We start from the raw sequence: 16,835 nt of genomic DNA on the forward strand, positions 1-16,835 counted from the left end.
CCACCCATGCAAAAAACTTCATTGGTTTGATGAGTGGCAACGGATCACTAGTTTCCATACAGACTCTGCTGTACTCCAGTCCGTTTTATCTTCTTTCTACAATTAGGGGCTTGATTCAATCAGATCCAGCATTAACCCACGGTTGCGCTTGTGTGTCACAAACCATTCCTTTCTTTCCCACTGGGCACACACAGGTTGAATCAACATAATTTCCACATCAATTAAATGAAATTATGTTGAACCAACGTGGAATAGACGTTGAATTGACGTCTGTACCCAATGGGACGTGATATACACTGAGCAAAAATATAAACGCAACATGTAAAGTGTTGGTGCCTTGTTTCATGAGCTAAAATTAAGATCCCAGAAATGTTCTGTACGCACAAAAAGCTTATTTCTCACAAATTCTGTGCACAAATTTGTTTACATTCCTGTTAGTGAGCATTTCATCCACCTGACAGGAACCTGACAGGAATGGCATATCAAGAAGCTAATTAAACAACTTGATCATTACACAGGTGCACATTGTGCTGGGGACAATAAGATGTGCATATTTGTCACACAACACAATGCCACAGATGTCTCAGGTTTGAGGGAGCGTGCAATTGGCATGCTGACTGCAGGAATGCCCACTAGAGCTGTTGCCAGAGAATTTAATGTTCATTTCTCGACCCTAAGCTGCCTCCAACGTCGTTGTAAAGAATTTGTCAGTATGTCCAACCGGCCTCACAACCGCAGACCACGTGTATGGCGTTGTGTGGGTGAGCAGTTTTCTGATGTTAACAGATGGTGGCAGTGGGGTTATGGTATGTGCAGGCATAAGCGACAGACAAGGAACACAATTGCATTTTATTGATGGCGATTTGAATGCACAGCGATACCGTGACAAGATCCTGAGGCCCATTGTCGTGCCATTCATCTGCCGCCATCAACTCATGTTTCAGCATGATAATGCACGGCTAGGGCTGTTGCTGTGACAGTGCTACCGATGACTGCAGTAAAATTCCACGTGACCATTGAGTCATGGTAATCTCACTTTATGCACTCTGGACATGCCTTTGTAATACCCAACTTGCTAACTACCACCATCAGGTTCTAATGGCCTGGTCCTCGGGGCTCTATTGTCCCTCTAACCACTCTGACATCAATGCAAATGCCATTGAAAATCACAACAAACAATTATCATCAAAACAGTAGGCCTATCATACTTTTAAAACTCACTGTGATGATACATTTGAAGAAAGAACGTCAATGGCAGATGGAAACAGTGTAAAAGATGGTTGTTGTGGATGTTGCTTCAAAGCCTAACACAAAGAAATGGACAATGCTATTTAAGTGATAATTAATTCAAACCATCTTAAATCAGTTTTATGTTTTTCTGCCATGCATATTAGAGATTATGCATAGGCCCAAAGACTCAATCATGGACACTCTTACTGACAGTTGTCGATTCTTTGTATTGTTGTCTCTACCTTCTTGACCTTGGTGCTGTTGTCTGTGCCCAATAATGTTTGTACCATGTTTTTGTGCTGCTACCATGTTGTGTTCGTACCATGTTGTTGTAATGTTGTGTTGCTACCATGCTATGTTGTCATGTTTCTCTGCCTTGTTATGTTGTTGTCTTAGGTCTCTCTTTATGTAGTGTTCTGTTGTCTCTCTTGTTGTGATGCGTGTTTTGTCCTATATTTATATTGTATTAATAAAAAAATATAAAAAATAATCCAAGGGCCCTGTCCCCGCATGAGGCCTTTTGCCTCTTGGTAGGCCGTCATTGTAAATAAGAATGTGTTCTTAACTAACTTGCCTAGATACATCAAGTTTAAATGATTTTTTTTTTTTTACCTAAAAAAAAACTGAATTAATATTATCATTGTGCAATACAATACAATACATTGACTACAGCATATCACAGTAGAAGTCTGAAGTTTACATACACCTTAGCCAAATAAATTTAAACTCAGTTTTTCACAATTCGTGATATTTAATCCTAGTAAAAATCCCTGTTTTAGGTCAGTGAGGACCACTTTATTTTAAGAATGTGAAATGTCAGAATGAGAGAGAGAATTATTTATTTCAGCTTTTATTTCTTTCATCACATTCCCAGTGGGTCAGAAGTTTACATACACTCAATTAGTATTTGGTAGCATTGCCTTTAAATTGTTTAACTTGGATCAAACGTTTCAGGTAGCCTTCCACAAGCTTCCAACAATAAGTTGGGTGAATTTTGGCCCATTGCTCCTGACAGAGCTGGTGTAACTGAGTCAGGTTTGTAGGCCTCCTTGCTCGCACACACTTTTTCAGATCTGCCCACATTTTCTATAGGATTGAGGTCAGGGCTTTGTGATGGCCACTCCAATAACTTGACTTTGTTGTCCTTAAGCCATTTTGCCACAACTTTGGAAGTATGCTTGGGTGTCATAGTCCATTTGGAATACCCATTTGCGACCAAGCTTTAACTTCCTGACTGATGTCTTGAGATGTTGCTTCAATATACCCACATAATTTTCCTACCTCATGATGCCATCTAGTTTGTGAAGTGCACCAGTCCCTCCTGCAGCAAAGCACCCCCACAACATGATGCTGCCACCCCCGTGCTTCACGGTTGGGATGGTGTTCTTTGGCTTGCATGCCTCCCACTTTTTCCTCCAAACATAACGATGGTCATTATGGCCAAACAGTTCTATTTTTTTTCCATCAGACCAAAGAACATTTCTCTAAAAAGTACAATCTTTGTCCCCATGTGCAGTTGCAAACCGTAGTCTGTTTTTTTTATGGCGGTTTTGGAGCAGTGGCTTCTTCCTTGCTGAGCGGCATTTCTGGTTATGTTGATGTAGGACTTGTTTTACTGTGGATATAGATACTTTTGTACCTGTTTCCTCCAGCATCTTCACAAGTGTGCCTTTGCTGTTGTTCTGGGATTGATTTGCACTTTTCACACCATAGTGCGTTCATCTCTAGGAGAAAGAATGTGTCTCCTTCCTGAGCGGTATGACGGCTGCGTGGTCCCACAGTGTTTATACTTGGGTACTATTGTTTGTACAGATGAACGTGGTACCTTCAGGCATTTGGAATTTGTTCCCAAGGATGAACCTGACTTGTGGAGGTCTACAATTTTTTTTCTGAAGTCTTGGCTGATTTCTTTTGATTTTCCCATGATGTCAAGCAAAGAGGCACTGCGTTTGAAATAAATCCACAGGTACACCTCCAATTGACTCAAATTATGTCATTTAGCCTATCAGAAGCTTCTAAAGCCATGACATCCTTTTCAGAACTTTTCCAAGCTGTTTAAAGGCACAGTCAACTTAGTGTGTGTAAACTTCTGATCCACTGGAATTTTTATTTTCCCCCCCGTTATTTTACCAGGTAAGTTGACTGAGAACACGTTCTCATTTACAGCAACGACCTGGGCAATAGTTACAGGGGAGAGGAGGGGGATGAATGAGCCAATTGTAAACTGGGGATTATTAGGTGACAGTGATGGTTTGAAGGCCGGACTGGGAATTTAACCAGGACACCGGGGTTAACACCCCTACTCTTACGATAAGTGCCATGGGATCTTTAATGACCTCAGAGAGTCAGGACACCCATTTAACATCCCATCCAAAAGACGGCACCCTACACAGAGTGCCCTGGGGCATTGGGATATTTTTTAGGCCAGAGGAAAGAGTGCCACCTACTGGCCCTCTAACACCACTTCCAGCAGCATCTGGTCTCCCATCCAGGGACTGACCAGGACCAACCCTGCTTAACTTCAGAAGCAAGCCAGCAGTGGTATGCAGGGGGGCATGCTGCTTAAATTATAAGTGAAATAATCTCTGTAAACAATTGTTGGAAAAATTACTTGTGTCATGCAAAAATTAGATGTCCTAACCGACTATCCAAAACTATAGTTGGTTAACAAGAAATTTGTGGAGTTGGTTGAAAAACAAGTTTTAATGACTCCAACCTAAGTGTATGTAAGCTTCCGACTTCAACTGTATGTATGATAGAAAAACATAAAACTGATTTAAGATGTTTTGGTACATAATTGGTCTAGCCTATACTCCAAAATTTGAGTAATCGCTGTTGAGTGTGGACTGTATTATCGTATTTCTTTGCGAAAACATTGATGTTCCCGAACAGATAACACTTGGTTTCCCAAACTAAGCACAGGGTAGCTGCAGGAACAAGGTTGGAGAGAGACCATGGCATAGCGTTTGGGAGAATCTCACCTATCGAGCAGCGAGAGCATGCTCCTCAAACAGTGGTTGATGCATGGAGTGAAGTAAGTGTTCTTATATTTATTTCTCAGCTGCTCATGTTATATATTAAGCATATGCTCCACTATAAAACCCAAGTAGCCTACATAACAGACTGGCGGGAAAGCGTACAGCCTCCATTCACTAGGCTATTTGAGTGCAATGGCCCATTTGATAATGGGCTATTGTGAATCAAAAATAATTAGTAAAGACAAGATCAAATTGAGAATAGTCTGATGCGTGAAAATATGATCAGTTGATGAGAAGCCATTTTTGCTTACTTTACTGACATTCTAAGGTTTGTATCATTCACAACTAAAGTTGACAAATAACTCTAAATCTAGCATATAGGACTTGTTTCAAATGATCACTTATAGCAATATATAGCAACTTCATATGCGCGCAGTCAATCTGTAATGGGAAAAATATCCTTTCTATTTTATTCAGCTAATGTCAACTATATTCATCTTACTATAAAATCAGATCAAATAAAATAATGGCATGGGAAGCATATCTTGTCAGCTAAATGAACAAGCCTACAGCCTATGGCATGGAACCAGATAACTTAGGTCTACAGTAGGCCAACACATATTCTCTTCTTTGGAAATACATTATTTTCATATCATAATGTTTCTTTAGATCTGACTAAAATAAATCATGGATTTGTTGTGATGGTGTATATTAAATTGATTTATTATCCTTTTTTTAAATGTAGATGTTGCAAAGGCAACAGCGGCTTGTATGGCTAGAGGCCTGGAGATGGTAAACCTGTTTAAGTTAATTACTGTGAGACCAGCGGTCTTTTGCATGGCAATAACCGTCTGACAAAAATTAATGACTGCCACAGCCCTGTGCACGGCCCAATGTTGCAAGGATTTGTACACAATTCCTGGAAGCTGAAAATGTCCCAGTTCTTCCATGGCCTTCTTCCATGACCTTTTTATTTAAGGTATCTGTGGCCAACAGATGCATATCTGTATTCCCAATCATGTGAAATCCATAGATTCATGCCTAATGAATATATTTAAATGGACTTTTATTAACTGTAACTTAGTAAAATGTTTGAAATTGCTGCATGTTGCGTTCATGTTTTTGTTCAGTATATTTACAATTATATCAGGTAATATGCAGTCCACAAGAAACTGCAGCAGATAATTGATCATTTAATATACTAATTGCATAAACAAGGTAACAGGAGAATAGTACAGCAATAAAGAACAACACATCTATATGTTATGATTATGCTACCATAATCGTTCCATCATTAACTTAGGTGATCTTAAATTCACCAATGTGAAAAAGAACACTAAAGTGGTTGTTTAGAAATGTCAATTCTGGCCGAGGCGGGATTCAAACTGTGCACCTTTGGGTCTACTCTTCCCCTTCCTCAAACACAGGGAAAAACACATTTTCTTGTTTTTCAGCTATCATAAAACATAATTAAAAATAAACAGTTATATTATGAAGAAGAACCTTTTTCAATTTTCCTCCTTTTTTCCTAATTGCTCCAAGGTCGCTGTTGATAATGACAGACTGGCCGTGACCCCACTCTCCGAGGGTGTCTCAGGGGGAGTCGGGATACGCAAAAAAAAGATCTCAAATATAAGCACCCACCAAATTATTTTTGCAAGGTCACCAACTCAAGGCTGTGAGCTCAAGGCTACATGACGACATGATCAAAACAAAATATCACTGGGCACAATGCTCATCCCTGTGGCGCACCTCCACCTCTCCCCCGGAGACTCGAGTCTGCAGCTACTGTAGGTGACCAACAAAGCTATACAAGGACAAGGTCACCAACTCATGGCTGTGCGCTCAAGGCTATATGATATGACTATAAAATCACGGACCTCTCCCCCAGGGTCTGAGACTGGTGGCAGTCCCCTCCAGAAACTATGTGGGGGTAGAACTCGGCGGGGAACTCTAGCAGGAGCCTGTCAATCAGACAAAGGCGGCCCATCAGGGCCTGCCAGTTATTGGCCTCCGTCTGGGGCCCCAGGATGCAGTTCAGGACATAGTCCACCCCGCCAATACCGATGGACCCTGGGAGAAAGGTAGAGACGTTTACAATGAGTAGTCAGTTGGGCCTTTTTTAAATTTGTAAACTGTTGTTAAGACATGAGTTATAGTCATGTATAGTGCCTTGCAAAAGTCTTCATCCCCTTGGCGTTTTTCCTATTTTGTTGCATTACAACCTGTAATTTAAATAGATTTTTATTTGGATTTAATGTGAAATGGAAAAAATGACTTATTTCATAAAATTAAAAATAAAAAAAAACTGAAAAGTGGTGCGTGCATATGTATTCACCCACTTTGCTATGAAGCCCCTAAATAAGATCTGGTGCAACCAATTACCTTCAGAAGTCACATAATTAGTTAAATAAAGTTCACCTGTGTGCAATCTAAGTGTCACATGATCTGTCACATGATCTCAGTATATATACACCTGTTCTAAAAGGCCCCAGAGTCTGCAACACCACTAAGCAAGGGGCACCACCAAGCAAGCGGTAAGAAGACCAAGGAGCTCTCCAAACAGGTCAGGGACAAAGTTGTGGAGAAGTACAGATCAGGGTTGGGTTATAAAAAAATATTAGAAACTTTGAATATCCCACAGAGCACCATTAAATCCATTATTAAAAAATTGAAAGAATATGTCACCGCTGACCAAAACTTACGGACCAGGCAAGGAGGGCATCAATCAGGGAGGCAACAAAGAGACCAAAGATAACCCTGAAGGAGCTGCAAAGCTCCACAGCGGAGATTTGAGTATCTGTCCATAGGACCACTTTAAGCCATACACTCTACACATTTGGGCTTTACGGAAGAGTGGCCAGAAAAAAAGCCATTGCTTAAAGAAAATAATAAGCAAACACTTTTTGTGTTCGCCAAAAGGCATGTGGGAGACACCCCAAACATATGGAAGAAGGTCCTCTGGTCAGATGAGACTAAGATTGAGCTTTTTGGCCATCAAGGAAAACGCTATTTCTGGCACAAACCCAACACCATCCCCACAGTGAAGCATGGTGGTGGCAGCATCATGCTGTGAGGATGTTTTTAATTGTCAGGGACTGGGAAACTGGTCAGAATTGAAGCAATGATGGATGGCGCTAAATACAGGGAAATTCTGAAACCTGCTTCAGTCTTCCAGAGATTTGAGACTGGGACAGAGGTTCACCTTCCAGCAGGACAATGACCCTAAGCATACTGCTAAAGCCACACTCAAATTGTTTAAGGGGATACATTTAAATGTCTTGGAATGGCCTAGTCAAAGCCCATACCTCAATCCAATTGAGAATCTGTGGTATGACTTAAAGATTGCTGTACACCAGCGGAACCCATCCAACTTGAAGGAGCTGGAGCAGTTTTGCCTTGAAGAATGGGCAAAAATCCCAGTGGCTAGATGTGTCAAGCTTGTAGAGACATACCCCAAGAGACCTTCAGCTGTAATTGCTGTAATTTGACTTTGGGGGGAGAATAGTTATGCACACAAGTTTTCTTTTTTATTTGGTTTTATTTCTTGTTTGTTTCACTGTAAAAAATATTTTGCATCTTCAAAGTGGTAGGCATGTTGTGTAAATAAAATTATACAAACCCCTCAAAATCTATTTTAATTCCAGGATGTAAGGCAACAAAATAGGAAAAATGACAAGGGGGTTGAATACTTTCGCAAACCACTGTACATCAATTTGAGTAATATGGGGAGAGAGAGTGCTATTTCCGCTGAACACCCAGCGAGGATAAATGGGATTTGTAGTTCTTACCTGCTTTGAGGATCTCTCTGCCCACGGCCAGCTCTCCTACCTGGGCTTTACACAGCTCCAGTAGTGTTGACACTGACAGCTGGCTGGTACGACTGGACATGACACAGAGAAACAACACTCAAAATGTATGTCCATGCTAGACTGCTAATGCTTTTCATTAATTTTGAAATAATTTTTTTATTTTACAGTTTGTAATCTATCGTGAACAGACGACGTAAACATATCTGACCAGCGAGATTGTAGTTCTGGGTTAACCAAGACTACACATTGTGCAATTGAGACATTGAAATGAGACATGGGGAATGTAATCTGTTAATTAATGTACTATCAACCTAATGAATACAGTATTATATCACAAGAAAAGGTGGTCATGTTTGAGTCAGTTCTTGAAGATGTATATCAGACAAATTCTAATCTGGACCTCAAAGCCAGTTCCACTGCTGATTTTCATTCGTCCCCTCTAATCAATGATTGATTTAGAGCTGGGACACCCGGTGGGTGCAATGAATTATAAGGTAGAACAGAAAAGAAGCTCTGGACCTCCTGGCTCCTATTTGAATACCCCTGATATACAGTACATCACATATGTCAGAGTCAAGGCCCGCGGGCCACATCCGGCCCGCAAGAAGGTTTTTTACGGCCCCTGGGATGATCTTGATTTATTATTAGAACCGGCCCGCAGCAAGCCGGCAGCCCGCAGATCTTTTACACGCACCAATACTACATTTCCCACAATGCAAAGGTGACGCACCGAGCAGTAGGCTGCTTCATTTCAATATTTATTGGCACAGCAGTCGTCAGCATCACAGTAAAATTAACTTTCAGATACCCATCAAAAATGGCAAAACGGAAGGTGGATACTGAGAACCGGGGGTTTCAAACAAGGTGGGAGTCGGAGTATATGTTCACGAAGGTAGCTGGAAAACCTGTGTGTCTTCTGTGTGGAGAAAGTGTGGCGGTACTGAAAGAGTATAATCTGAGACGACATTATGAAACGAAACACGCGGACAAAAACAAGAATATGGACATGGAACAAAGGCTACAAAAGGCAGAGGAATTAAAACGAGGCCTCAAATCTCGACAGGCTCTGTTCAAAAAAGCCAAATCACAAGGCCAGGCTGCTGTCAAGGCCAGTTTTATTTTGGCAGAAGAGATCGCTAAATCAGCCCGGCCATTTACGGAGGGGGATTTCATCAAAAACTGCATGATTAAAGTTTGTGACGAAGTTTGCCCAGAAAAAAGGCAACTCTTTTTAAATGTGAGTCTGAGCAGAAACACCATTGCCGAGAGAGTAGACCAGTTGTCCATCAATCTAAAAGAGCAGCTTGTGAAAAAGGGAAAAGATTTTATTGCATATTCCTTGGCTGTGGATGAGAGCACCGACATTTCTGACATTGCCCAGTTGTCAATTTTCATCCGCGGAGTGGACTCCAACCTAAGCGTGACAGAGGAGTTTTTGGCTTTACGTCCTATGCATGGCACAACTACGGGGCATGATTTGTATGAAGAGGTGTCAAGATGTGTAAATGAGATGGAGCTGCCTTGGGAAAAACTCGTGGGTTTGACAACCGACGGAGCACCTGCGATGTGTGGACACAGGAGCGGACTGGTGGCGAAGATACGGGAAAAGATGCAAGAGGAAAACGCGACAGGTGAGCTGACAGCTTATCATTGTATCATACACCAGGAAGCGTTGTGCGGTAAAGCCTTGAAAATGGAGCATGTAATGAGCATCATCACGCGCACAGTTAACTTTATCAGAGCCAAAGGTTTGAATCACCGCCAGTTCAAGGCATTTCTGACGGAGTTAGAAACGGAGCATGGTGATTTGCCTTATCACACAGAGGTGCGATGGCTAAGCCAGGGAAAGGTGCTTCAAAGATGTTTCGAGCTTCGTGAGGAGATTTGTCTGTTCTTGGACAGCAAAGGGAAAGACACAACACAACTCCGAGACGAAATGTTTCTGTGTGAAATGGCTTTTCTGTGTGACATTACGAGTCATCTGAATGCAATAAACTTGCAGCTGCAGGGTCGGGATCGTGTCATCTCTGATATGTACAGTACAGTGAAGGCATTTAAAACCAAACTGACTCTGTGGGAGACGCAGATGCGGAAAGAAAATTTGAGCCACTTTCCCAGCTGCCAGACCATGAAAGAGAAGCTCTCTACCAGTGCGTTCCCGAGCACACAGTTGGCTGATAAAATAGGTATGCTTGCCGCTGACTTTCGACGCCGATTTGCTGACTTTGAAGCACAAAAAAGCAGGTTGGAACTGCTCGGTAACCCATTTGCTGTTGACGTGGAAAGCTCACCACCAAACCTCCAAATGGAGTTGATTGACCTCCAATGCAATGATGCACTGAGGGCAAAATATGCGGCAGTGGGTGCTGCGGAGTTCGCCCGTTTCCTCCCCGGCACAATGCCCCAGCTGCGCATCCAGGCTGCTCAAACGTTGTCTATGTTTGGCAGCACATACCTGTGTGAACAACTGTTTTCTTTGATGAACCTGAACAAAACATCACACAGAAGTCGACTTACTGCTGAACACCTCCACTCAATTCTGAGGATTTCTTCAGCTCAGAGCCTTACCCCGAACATTGATGAACTTGTGGAAAAGATGGGACACCACCAAGTATCACCCTCAACCTCAAACAAGTGAACATTACTGTGCAATCACATATTTAGAGTTTTTACTCAGTTCAAGTTTAAAAGTTAAAATTTAATATTTGTTTTCACTGCATGTTACTTCTCCTTAAACAAAGTGTTGTTTTTGATTAATAGATTTTTGCACTTTATTTTTTTGTATTTCAATCCAATTATATTTTAAAAATATTTCAGTTGAGTGGATGATAGAAAATTGCTATTATTGTTTTTTCTTTGAAGTAAATTTAGCCCACTTTTGCTAAAATAGAAAATATAGTCTACTGATGGTGCCTTGAATACCGGTTTCTTTCATTTAATGTTCATGTTATGGGGATATTTATATAAAGGAAATTTGTCTTTTGTGTCTGTTGAAAATTAAAGATTACTGACAGAGCCATAAGAAAATATTGCTTTATTTATCTGATCATATTGTAATATATTTGTTAGGTTTTCAGTAGGTTCAATTAGGTTCACTAGACTATATGCGTCATTTAAAATTTTTTCAATGAACATTCGAACAGTCCGGCCCTCGTCTTGTAGCTGATTTTTTTATTTGGCCCTCCGTCCATTTGACTTTGACACCCCTGCAGTACATCATCTAACAAGTGCATGTCATGTTTTGTATTCCCCACCAGAGGGCACTAGCTACTAGCAGTTGCAGTGAACCACTGGCAGGCTCGCATACTGTATCTATCCCACTCGTTAGTTTGAGACGGACTTTACCTGTTGGCATCGGCACATTTGACAAGGATAGTCTCCACCACGGGCCGGAGCAGCTGCTGCAGCCGTGAGCGCTCAGACACCGAGTGGCAGGGCGTGTACACCAGCATGGCCCGCAAGGTTTTCTACAGAAAGAGGACAAGAGACCAGGGTTCACATTTACAACTCAAACATAAAGTACCAATATTGTTACTGTGTGTCCAGTGTGTGGAAAGTTAAAAAGGAGATATGGTGATGTGTAGTGAAAAGCTTCATCACAAAATATTAGATGGCCTGGTCAAACTAATGGCTGAGAACCTACTATCAAGTATGAGTTGAGAATTCTATATATCAAGCGAAAAAAGTATAGGCCTAAAAAGTTAAAGTTATTGGAAAATACGAGACAGAGAGAAAACAAATCTCTGGGCATTTAATAGAATTATTGAGAAACACAAGACCTCTTGGAGTGCCCTAACATAACACTGTGGTTCGGTGGTGGGAGGAATTGTACTTTTGACCCCGCCGAGATACGACCCTGTCTATTCCTGTGACAATATGGCTGCCTGGGCCTGACCTCAAGGCCATTAGAGAGGCCTCTGTGGCCTTGGCAGGAGGTGGAGCCTTGGTGGTGCTTCGAGAGAAGAGGCGTGGGAACTGGTGACTGATAGAGCGTTGCACTGGAACGCTGCCCAGAGACAGATTCAAAGTTCTTTCTCACTCTCCCTCTGCCAGGCAGGCAAGGTTACTCCTTCCTCCCCCTCATGCTTCCCTCCCTCTAACTACTTTGTCCCACTCGCTCTTTCATGCTCACACACACAATGCACACTATCTCTCCCTGTCAACCCCATTTGCTCCATACTTCCCAGTCTACTCCACTCCCTCTCGACCCCCATTACTCCATGCTCCCAGAGTCTACTCCACTCTTAGGAGACAGATCATATCAATAAACAAGCGTTTACTTCCAATAGTGAGGGCCACATCACATGGTACGAAAAGGTAAGAAAATAAGTTCTTGAAATGGTGGCTCTGCCGTTTTCACTTGCTACAAGGTCCCAGGTAGTGCACGCGTAGCTAACGACTTTGCCCCGCGATGTGAGGGCGCTCTTCAACCTCAAACAAAATAGAGCCTTTTCAAAGCAACAATTTAAGTCGATCTGGCCCACTCCAAATCTGGTGGTGCCCGTGGTATTCTTTGTCCACCCACCATCCCCACCATCCCCACCATCCCCTTCTTTGTCTTGATAGTAGAATACAGTAAACACCAAAGTCTGTCTGCTACTAAACACCCTGGAAAACCCCCAAGAGGACAGAATTTTTTTTGTTTTCCATAACTGCTGCTCTGCTGAAGCAAAGTGCTTTGGGGAAATGTCGATTGTCCAGAGGGCCTGCATTTTTTAAAACACGCACCAAGAACTAGGATCCCGTGTGTCTAGGTTGGTAGAGCATAGCACTCGCAATGCCAGGTAGTGGGCTCAATTCCCACAAGGGATAAGTAAAAAAAAAAGTATGAAAAACGTATGCACTCACTACAGTAGAGTGTACACTACAGTAGAGTGTACACTACAGTAGAGTGTACACTACAGTAGAGTGTCTGCTAAATGACAAATACTTTTAAAAAAATAAACTATTATTCAAAGAGACCAAGTAAATAAATAGCGAGAAAGACCTTTTTTTCTCGCTCAGTCTGTCCCTGGAGGATCCCTGCTGGTTTGACTCTGTTGAGACTTCCTGGATGTTCAGTGGACTTTAGAGCTAACCAGACTACCTTGTTGTTGAAGTGAACTTCAGCACAATTCAAGAGATAACTTTCATCAATATTGGGTGGGAGGGAGAAGGGCCAAAGGGTGAACACAGAGATCAGGTAGTGCGAATCAGCTAATCAAGTGAAGATATATTAGATATATGGGCCTCTCACTTATCAGGAACACGTATGAATATCAAAAGGCCCAGTCCAACCACTAGATGGATCTACAACCATATTTCTTAGACATATCCAATTCTTTCCTTTGATCAAATTACAGAAGTTAGTCCCAATCCCAAGATCAGCTGTCATCATGGCATCCTAATAAAGATACACTTTTGGGAATCGCTGGGCTCGGAGTTGTTTCTGGATGGGGCCTAAGACTTTAAAGGGTTCACAATGCTTTCCCTGACAGCCTGAGTATGGCACAGTTATATAATTACACAGTAAAACTTGATTCTTAGTTTCACAGGATCTGTGGGGGTACAGTAATATTAAAGAGTCTCACCAGTGCGGCCACGTAGACCTTGTAGACAGGGTCAGCACACACCATGGAGAGGACACTGCAGCATGACTCCAACACCACATCACCTGACACCTCTGTACAGCCCGCACCGGCCCCCGGGCAGGAGTGCTCGCCATTGGCCAGGAGGAGCGCGCCACTGACGTCGTGCAACAGCCGCCGCAGGGCCATCTCCCGGATGTTCCAGTTCCTGGAGAACAGGCAGCCCACCACCTCCATGCCAAACACCTAGAGAGGAAAGGGATGAAGACATTTGGTTTTGTTTGCCTAGTGTAATGGAACAATTCCAAAATGGAATGGAATAGTCACAAAATGCAAGCTCAAATGGTAAATAAAGTATTTGAAAGTATTGTACATATGTGTTTGATCCAGGTCTGGTCGACATTATTAGACCCCACATCTATCTTTCCACCCCTCTCACCTTGATCCAGGGCTCGGCCAGTTCTTTGTAGTTCTGGGGGACCTGCTGGACCTCGAATTGGGGCAGGGTGAAGTCCCCATCCTGGGACGATGACCAGCCTCTGGAGTACCCCTCGCTGTGGGACGATGATGACGCCTGGGGATGACCCACCGCTGCAGCGTTCTCAATAGAGACAGAGGAGGGGTCATGGCTGCCGAGAAAGATGCCAAAGTCAGCCAGGTTTTAGCAACTTTTGGGGAACTTTTAAAAATGGTGGCAGTAGAGTCAAGGTTTGAATTGTAAATTTGAGTATTAGCATTTTCATGTTTTGAGCAACTGATATTACAAATAGCCTTGGTCAAGAATATGCTGATACAGGCACGGTCAGGAATATAGTTATACAAACAGGATGAAATGGGGGGGGGGGTTAGTCAAAGGAGAGGACGGGTAAAATTCCCCTTTCTGAAGACAGCAGGCACCAAACTGGCACCAAACTGGCACCAAACTGGTGAAAAAATCTGAATCCCTTCTTTCGAAACTCTGTCCTACCTGTTGGATTGGCACAAGGGTCATGTGACATCATTATTATAATGGCGGTTTGACATTTTTCAGCGAAAAACAGCTGGTTAGGGTTTCAGTGCAGGGAGGAAGCGGAGGGGGTAACACAGACCCTTTCTGATTGTATTCATTGCTTGAGGGGGAAAAACAACAAGAAATGGGCTTCTATCATTTCATTCCCAGGCAGACGCACAAAACAAGGTCTGGTGTCTGGCTGTCTAGCTCATCTAACCGAGCCGTGGAGAGGATTCAGCTCACGACCAACCTATGAGTGCACACACAAACGCAGACGCGTACACTCGCGCATAAACGTGCATAAACACACACACACTCACACACAGAGAGCCCGGGCACCAGCATAGGCCCTAGCCCTAAGCCTTGCTGAGCATTCTGTGGTACTTAAAGTTCAAAGATATGATTGAGGATAGTGTATTTAGCATACATGCATGTACTTATGGTACGGCCTGAGCTCATTCAGTGGTATGTTATATTATATATTTCTTGTTAACAAACTATAGCTTTGGCTAGTCCATTAGGACAACTACTTTGTGCATGACACAATAATTTTTCCAACAATTGTTTACAGACAGATTACTTCACTTATAATTCACTGTATCACAATTCCAGTGGTCAGAAGTTTACATACACTAAATTGACTGTGCCTTTAAACAGCTTGGAAAAGTCCAGAAAATTATGTCATGGCTTTAGAAGCTTCTGATAGACTAATTGATATAATTTGAGTCAATTGGAGGTGTACCTGTGGATGTATTTCAAGGCCTACCTTCAAAATCAGTGCCTCTTTGCTTAACATCATGGGAAAATCAAAATAAATCAGCCAAGACCTGGTTCATCCTTGGGAGAAATGTCCAAACGCCTGAAGGTACCATGTTCAACTGTACAAACAATAGTACGCAAGAATAAGCACCATGGGAACACGCAGCCGTCATACCGCTCAGGAAGGAGACGTGTTCTGTCTCCTAGAGATGAGCGTACTTTGGTGTGAAAAGCACAAATCAAGCCAAAGAACACCATCCCATCCTTGAAGCATGGGGGTGGCAGCATCATGTTGTGGGGGTGCTTTGCTGCAGGAGGGACTGGTGTACTTCACAAAATAGATGGCATCATGAGGTATGAAAATTATGGGGATATATTGAAGCAACATCTCAAGACATCAGTTAAAGCTTGGTCGCAAATGGGTCTTCCAAATAGACAATGACACCAATCATACTTCCAAAGTTGTGGCAAAATGGCTTAAGGACAGCAAAGTCAAGATATTGGAGTTGCCATCACAAAGCTCTGACCTCAATCCTATAGAAAATTTGTGTGGCAGATCTGAAAAAGCGTGTGCGAGCAAGGAGGCCTACAAACCTGACTCAGTTACACCAGCTCTGTCAGGAGGAATGGGCCAAAATTCACCCAACTTATTGTGGGAAGGTTGTGGAAGGCTACCAAAAACATTTGACCCGAGTTAAACAATTTAAACGCAATGCTACCAAATACGATTTGAGTGTATGTAAACTTCTGAAAGAAATAAAAGCTGAAATAAATCCTTCTCTCTACTCTTATTCTGATATTTCACATTCTTAAAATAAAGTGGTGATCCTAACTGACCTAAGACAGGTAATTTTTACTAGGATTAAATGTCAGGAATTGTGAAAAACTGACTTTAAATATGTTTTGCTAAGGTGTATGTAAACTTCAGACTTTAACTGTATATAATGTTTTACAGTGGCTGGCTACATATCCAAGGAGTGGTGGTTTAGGTGGCAATTGCTTGGCCTCTGACCGCAAGGCACTACAGAGGATAGTGCGTATGGCCCAGTACATCACAGGGGCTAAGCTACCTGCCATCAAGGACCTCTACACCAGGCGGTGTCAGAGGAAGGCCCTACAAATGGTCAAAGACCCCAGCCACCACAGTCATAAATCAAATCAAATCAAATTTAACAGTCATAGGACAAAAAGGCTTCTCAACAGTTTTTACCCCCAAGCCATAAGACTCCTGAACAGGTAATCAAATGGCTACCTGACTATTTGCATTGTGAGCCCCGCTATCATTTTTTTTCAACTGACAAGTACTGTTGAACACCATAGTACCCTCCAAGCTTATCATTAAGATAAGGGGGGCCCTGGGTCTGAACCCCACCTGGTGCAACTGGGTCCTGGACTTCCTGATGGGCCCACTGGTGAAATAATGGTTAAATAAAAAAATGCAAAAATAAAACAAGCATAGAGAAACAACAGTCCATCAAGACATGAAGGTCAGTCAATC

General features: G+C 42.4%; 1 protein-coding gene across 1 annotated transcript in view; it reads right to left on the minus strand.

The window, feature by feature from the left end:
• Positions 1-16,835, minus strand: part of LOC139388136 (mitogen-activated protein kinase kinase kinase 1-like) — a 157,385-nt gene that overhangs the window by 48,131 nt on the left and 92,419 nt on the right. The window contains exons 9-13 of the mRNA XM_071134719.1: positions 14,027-14,216; positions 13,591-13,833; positions 11,366-11,487; positions 8,000-8,091; positions 6,089-6,281 (exon numbers count right to left, since the gene is read on the minus strand). Coding sequence (XP_070990820.1) covers positions 6,089-6,281; positions 8,000-8,091; positions 11,366-11,487; positions 13,591-13,833; positions 14,027-14,216 — 840 coding nt within the window. The remainder of the gene's footprint in view (positions 1-6,088; positions 6,282-7,999; positions 8,092-11,365; positions 11,488-13,590; positions 13,834-14,026; positions 14,217-16,835) is intronic.

The sequence above is a fragment of the Oncorhynchus clarkii genome, chromosome 29 (assembly GCF_045791955.1).
Source record: "Oncorhynchus clarkii lewisi isolate Uvic-CL-2024 chromosome 29, UVic_Ocla_1.0, whole genome shotgun sequence".
Taxonomy (NCBI): domain Eukaryota; kingdom Metazoa; phylum Chordata; class Actinopteri; order Salmoniformes; family Salmonidae; genus Oncorhynchus; species Oncorhynchus clarkii.